We start from the raw sequence: 6871 nt of genomic DNA, 5'->3' as shown, positions 1-6871 counted from the left end.
CAATTAGGCTTCATTGTAGGCGTTTGTCACTCTTAGTAATTTAGGTGAGTTAGGAGTTACTATCCGTTTATGGTTAACTTATGCCAACTATTATGATGAATATTTTATGTGTCAATAGATCATATCAAATTAATTAGAGTTAACAGTTGGGTTGGAAAATTTCATTTATATTATTAATTCTTGATACAAGTTTTCTTGTTGGTTTATTCTTGAATTCAATTTATTGTCTTATATTCTGTTCTCATTTTAATTAAAATAATTTATTTTCTAAGAAGGAAATTTATCAGTAGTAATTAACTCAAAACTTTCAGTGACTTTAACTTGAGCTTGCTCTATCTATAAGTTAGTTTAGTTTTATTATCTGATGTTACACGACGACACACCACATTAACGAATAATAACAACGAAAGTAACAAATTCATTATGTTATTCAACAACATTCAACACAGAACATATACTAGTACTACATAAAATGCAACTTCAATAATCAAAACAAATATAATATGTGCCACATATACGGCATTTTTTTAAACACAATATACCCATGAAGGATAATCATTAATTAGCTTCCTCCGATCCCCTAGCTGTTGTTATACCAAAATTGAGCTTGGAGATAGTTAATCACATTTTGCCCAACTTGGAATGCTTTAGTGAGAACTTGAGGATTGATTGGTGGGTTTGAACCAAAAACGGCATTTGCAATAGTGATAACTCCAGGATTTTGACTACTTAGTCCAGCAAATGCAACTGCATTACTCTTCCCAACATTGAACTGGAAATGAATGAGGCCCTCTGGGAAGACAAATACGTCACCTGCCACCAATGTTTTGGTGAAGAGTGGGTTCTTCATGCCGGGGGGAGGATTTGACAGGACAAATCCCACATAGAGTGTGCCTTCCAAAAGAAATAAAACCTCAGTTGCTCGAGGATGTGTGTGAGGTGGGTTGAGACCGTTTGGTGCAAAGTCGATACGGGCTAGTGAGATGCCGAGTGTGTTAAGTCCGGGTAAGTTGTTGACATTTACAGGTGTGACCTTTGATCCAAGTGGATTTGATGTGTTTCCAGGCATGTTTAAACCTCTAAAGAGGAAATCATTAGCTACAACTTGCATAGGATTCTTGCATATTTTCCCATTCACGAACACTACAAAAAAATTATAGCAATTGTAATTAAACATACATTAGATTCCATGGATTAGAACTTTAATGATAGGAATTGTTGAGTGGCAACTTGGAGAGCTGAGTCTAGCCTCCTGTCAACGAAACATGGCGCTGACTATCACAGAAGTATAAAGAAATACGCATTCAGTACTAGCTATATTTTTGATGTAATGGTAAGCGCTTGATTCTAACAGAAATACCTTGAATTATTTTTCAGCTAGCAATCATGATATATAGTTTAGCAACTTACCGGCAGCCATAGAATCATTAACTGCAACACAGAAGTCTTGCAAAGGGCTAGGATCCGATGCATGGGCAAATGAAGATGCTAAAGCCACCATAGCAATGGTGAAAAGTATGAATCTTATAGCCATATCTAAGATATTTTGAGTGAGGGTATCACAGTTGTAAAATAACTTTTGTGTTCGTGTTGACAACTTAGACAAATATGGGCTACTATTTATAGCATAATTCTCATGAATATTTCCACGCAACTAGTAGACTGGGGTTCTATGTTTTGGGATTTGTGTTAATTCTTTAATATGGTTGGTAAACTGCAAGCATTTTCTTAAGAATAAAAGTTCGTTAAGTTGGTGCCAATGATCTCTTCAAATGATCAATTTGAAGTTTAATATTCAAAATTTTCATAATTTATCAGTATGCTATCATATTTTCAAAGAGCTGTTTAAGGTTAGAAATGGCAGTTGAATTAAATTTGTTTTCAATTAGTCCCAATCATTAGGTAGACCCAATCACTTTATTCCTTACTATACACAAAGATTTTTGGGTTAATGTATGACTTCTTGGGCAGTAATATATATTTTTTAATTGTGGGTTAATGCTTGACTTCTTGGGCAGTAATATTTTTTTAATACTTAGACCATTTCAGTTTCGCCCGATTAATCCTAAGCCTACATGGTCTCACACTTATGGTCACCGTGCAAAGCTTATACCGTGGACCTTGGTTTTGATCTGTTCGACTTTGTTTTCCAACTATTATTTATTTAATTTTGATTGCAACTGTTTGGTTGTTCAATTCATGTTATAGTTTTTTTTTTTTTTTGTTTCTAAAGCATGTGTACGCACCTTAAGTACACAAACCACGCACCTTAAGCACACAAACAAAACACCTTAAAAACACAAACCACGCGCATCTAAAGTTTTAGGCCGGCACACCTTAAGTACACAAACCACGCACCTTAAGAACACAAATCACGCACCTAAGGGTTTAAAATGGTGCACCTTAAGTTTCAACGTAACGTAACAACTCACACACCTTAAGAAGGAAAATTAAGTACCTTAGCTTTAAGAAGAAAAACCATGCACCTAAAGCAACCGCACCCGAGAAGGTCAACTGTATAGGAACCCATATATATATATAATTACATTATAAAAAAAATTAACTAAAATTTTGAACTTGAGAAACGGAATTATTTTATAAGCAAACATGACCTAATAAAAAATAAAATAAAATATATCATTACAAAAATAATTAAATATAATACATATAATAAGATAACATACAATAAATATTTTATAATAAAATGATAAAATTTGAAAATATCCATACTAATTTTAGATAACCTAAGAATTGTTGAGGGAAAGTGTGGTATGCGGAAGGTATACAGGTTGAGGCCTTGTTTTCTTCTTGCCAGGTCTCCAACCAGGGAATATTATGGAATGGCTGCCACCGCCTGTGGGTAATGATAAAATCCAATGTTGATGCACCAATTTTTGTCGACAGGGTAGATACGGGGCGGTGATTCGACACTATGTAGGTAAGTTCGTGGCTGCCTGGGCTGACCGGTTGCCATGTAGCCGGGACCTTACCTTATCTTGCGGAGGCGATGGCAGTATAGGAAGCGCTAGATTGGCTGAATGATCGTGCTTTTAATGATGTTATTGTGAAGTTTGATAGTTTAAATTTTTGCACTAGTTATAAGTCTGTTATTCAAGATTTTTTGTATGTTAGGTTAGTTGTTAAGCAATGTCGTTTGATGGTTAGAGACATTGGGAACGTCTTAGTTCATAATGTCAAGATACACACATGTTCATTTGAAGATCATGGTCATCTTTGATGATCTTCAATTAAATAAATAACAAGAACACCACGCATCTCCACCACGTTTTATTTTCAAAAAAAAAAAAAAAAAAACAAGAACACATAGAAATATTAGCAGCAATCATTGACTGCAACATAGAAATTCACTATTAAAGTTTCCGTCTTGTTGAAACAAGAGGATTAATTACTGTGTTTAGCGATAAAAACTTTGGGTACATCCAAAAAATTGACTGCAACACAGAAGTCCATCAAAGGGCTTGGATCGGATCCATGAGGAAATAAGATGCGAAAGTAACTGTAGCAATATAATAGTGACACAATTATAAATTTTAGAGACATTTAAAATTCTCTTTCAATTTCTTTTCAATTGTTCCGTACAACTTGCAGACTAAACTACGCTTTGGGATATGCATTAATTTTTAAAATTTGGTTGGTTATCAACCATCATTGTATTATGTTTGCAAGTTGAATGAAAAATGAGTAAATTTTAAGAGAATAAAGTTATAAATATCTAGTAAAAATCTACTAATTTACTTCTTAAACATATATAAATATATAAATCTAATAAGAGTCAATAAAGTTAGACCCATACCTGGTAAAAAAATATAAGCGTAATTGTTTGTTTATATGAATAGTTTATATTATTTTTGTTTTAATATTTTCTTACGTTTTTCTTATTTTAACCTTTATTTTTATTATTATTTCCCTAGAATATCTCCACATTTCCTCCCTGTAAACTTTAATAAAATCTTTAATAACTGAATATTCCGTTAAATATTTATTATTTTTAACTTATTTTCATATATAAGGCAAGCCTTAGGTTCAAATCTCATCCCAATTAGGTTTGGCATAATTGTTGAACATATATTATAAATATGATAATATGTATTAAAAAAATATAATATAAAATTTAAAGTGAACTTTGGTCAATTAATTAGTTAGACTATATACATATTATTCAAAGTCGAGCATCAAATATTACAAATAATGAAACTTGAAAATGATTTTCTTATTTTTTTAAAACAAATCTATGTTATGTTAAAAAAAAAAAAAAAGAAGAAAAAAAGAAAAGAAAGAAAGGCTAGTTAGATGATCGAGGAATGATAAAAAGTAAATTTACAATAACACAAGAGAGGAGAAGGAATTCTAGAAATCATTAAATCATGGGCTAGGGTTCACAGTGCACTGTGGACCTGGTGCATGTGTATGTGTATGTGTTTTTTGTTGTACATTTTTGTATCTTGTGTTATGAAATTCTGTATCGAGTATGAATTTTGCACCTGAAACAAATTACTTGTGTCTTATGTTATGAATTTCTCTGTCTTGTATTGTAAAATTATGTGTTTATGAATACAAATTTTTTACCTAATTAAACCAAATTTGAAAAATAAGTAAATATATGACATGTGTATGTATCTTGTGTTGTGATTTTTGTGTCTTGTATTATGAAATTTTGTAACTTACAAGTATTAATTTTGTACCTTGTCATTTTGATTCAGGGTTTACAATGTTATGCGAACCCTGGTCTATGATATAAATTGTAAGTCTAGTGTGGCTAAAATACAGCATCCTAATACACATATCAACTAAAAATTTGAACTAATACTCCGTATCTATTTGGATTATACAATTATGTTTTGGAGATTAACCTTTCCCATGGGTCTGTCTCTATACGAAGTTGAAGGATATGCTTGGTCTAAACGAAAAATTTAAACTGCTAGTCAGACGGTACATTTTATGTTTTTTTATTTTAATTTTTTATATTATATATAATAAACAATAATGGACTAGATAATTTATGTTTATCACGACACAAACAATATGTTCACTAAGCATACTTAGCTTGTAAGCAAAACGTTGATAATACAGGACAAGGATCTGATGATGAATAATGACAAACGAAGGTAACAAATTCATTATGTTATTCAACAACACGTACAGAACATATACTAGTAGATAAAATGCAACTTCAACCATAACAAATATATGCCACATAGGGCTTTTTCTTTTTCAAATCTAAATTAAATACTCCCTTAACATTAAATAATTTCATCCCCTAGTTGTTGTTATACCAAAATTGAGCTTGGAGATAGTTAATCACATTCTGCTCAACTTGGAATGCTTTAGTGAGAACCTGAGGATTGATGGGTGGGTTTGAACCGAAAACGGCATTTGCAATAGTGATAACTCCAGGATTTTGGCTACTTAGTCCAGCAAAAGCAACTGCATTGGTCTTTCCAACATTGAATTGGAAATGAATGAGGCCTTGTGGGAACACAAATACATCACCTGCCACCAATGTTTTGGTGAAGAGAGGGTTCTTCATGCCCGGGGGAGGATTTGACAAGACGAATCCCACATAGAGAGTGCCTTCTAAAAGAAATAAAATCTCAGTTGCTCGAGGATGTGTGTGAGGTGGGTTGAGGCCATTTGGTGCAAAGTCGATACGGGCTAGTGAGATGGCGAGTGTGTTAAGTCCTGGTAGGTTGTTGACGTTCACGGGTGTGACCATCGATCCAAGTGGATTTGATGTGTTTCCGGGCATGTTTAAACCTCTAAAGAGGAAATCATTAGCTACAACTTGCATCGGATTCTTGCATATTTTCCCATTCACAAACACTGCAAACAAATTAGAACAATTGTAAACATGCATTAGATGACAGTTGAATGCCATTGATGAGAAACACTCATGTTCATTTCAAGATCATTCCCATCCAGCTAGGATGAACTTTAATTAAAATCTAGGGAAAAAATGTCAAATAAGTCACTAAATTAAATTTATTGCTTATATATCAAGTCATTGGACTTAAAAAGTGTGCAATTAAATTATCAAAAAATTAAAACACAATATATGTGCCATCAGAACATTTTTTAAAATTTTCCCACTGGAATTTGATCATATTGCTTACACTGTTTCTACTAATTATGTTGTCATTTACTCAACAATACTAGTTGAGATGAAATATTTAAATGTTTTCAACTCAAATTACATTAAAATAAGTTAGAAAAATGTCTCAATTGCATATATTTTGCTTGTTTGAAGGTTCGTTTGCACACTTAGTAACCCAATTACACAAAAACAATAAGTTAGGAATATATCAAAATATCCACCCAACAATCATGAAATGTAGTTTAGCAACTTACCGGCTGCATTAGAATCATTAACTGCAACACAAAAGTCCTGCAAAGGGCTGGGATCAGATGCATGGGCAAATGAAGATGCTAAAGCCACCATAGCAATGGCAAAGACTATGAATTTTAGAGCCATATCTAAAATATTTTTAGTGACGATATCACAATTGTTAAATACCTTTTTGTGTTTTTGGTGACAGTATAACCAAAGATGGGAGGCTATTTATAGCAACATTCTCATCGGATGTTCCAAAGTACATGCAGACTAGGCTTCTATGTTTTGGGATCTGTATTAATTCTTTAGTATGGTTGGTTAACTACATGCATTTTAGTAATGGAAAGTTTGTTAATTGGGAACCAATCATCTCTTCAAATGATAAAAGAATTGTTTTTAGTCAAACTTTTTGACAATTAAGCAGTATCTTATGATCTTTTCAGAGAGCTGTTTAAGGTTGTAAATAGTACGTAGTTGGATTAATTTAATTTGTTTTCAATTAGTCCTAATCATCTTCAGTTA

The 6871-nt window shown here is 32.5% G+C and overlaps 2 protein-coding genes across 2 annotated transcripts; both read right to left on the bottom strand.

Moving 5' to 3' along the window:
• Positions 1–395: 395 nt before the first annotated feature.
• Positions 396–1543, bottom strand: LOC116030618 (germin-like protein subfamily 1 member 18). The gene is made up of 2 exons (XM_031272923.1): positions 1411–1543; positions 396–1143 (listed from the first exon to the last, which is right to left on the bottom strand). Exons 1-2 carry the CDS (start codon positions 1532–1534, stop codon positions 581–583), a joined length of 687 nt encoding a protein of 228 aa, XP_031128783.1. The 5' UTR covers positions 1535–1543; the 3' UTR covers positions 396–580.
• A 3735-nt stretch (positions 1544–5278) lies between these two features.
• On the bottom strand, positions 5279–6493 carry LOC116030691 (germin-like protein subfamily 1 member 13). The gene is made up of 2 exons (XM_031273004.1): positions 6367–6493; positions 5279–5841 (listed from the first exon to the last, which is right to left on the bottom strand). The coding sequence occupies exons 1-2, from the start codon at positions 6488–6490 to the stop codon at positions 5279–5281; spliced, it is 687 nt and encodes a 228-aa protein (XP_031128864.1). The 5' UTR covers positions 6491–6493.
• Positions 6494–6871: the final 378 nt, after the last annotated feature.

This window comes from Ipomoea triloba, chromosome 9 (assembly GCF_003576645.1).
Source record: "Ipomoea triloba cultivar NCNSP0323 chromosome 9, ASM357664v1".
NCBI lineage: Eukaryota > Viridiplantae > Streptophyta > Magnoliopsida > Solanales > Convolvulaceae > Ipomoea > Ipomoea triloba.
Note: the sequence above shows the minus strand (reverse complement) of the source record. Positions and strands in the feature narration are given on the sequence as shown.

Excerpts from the sequence above, each read along its gene's own strand:
- LOC116030618 (XM_031272923.1), bottom strand. The coding sequence starts at position 1,534 with ATGGCTATAAGATTCATACTTTTCACCATTGCTATGGTGGCTTTAGCA. Across the intron at positions 1,144-1,410 it reads TAATGATTCTATGGCTGCCG|TGTTCGTGAATGGGAAAATA; the intron begins GTAAGTTGCTAA and ends ATTTTTTTGTAG.
- LOC116030691 (XM_031273004.1), bottom strand. The coding sequence starts at position 6,490 with ATGGCTCTAAAATTCATAGTCTTTGCCATTGCTATGGTGGCTTTAGCA. Across the intron at positions 5,842-6,366 it reads TAATGATTCTAATGCAGCCG|TGTTTGTGAATGGGAAAATA; the intron begins GTAAGTTGCTAA and ends ATTTGTTTGCAG.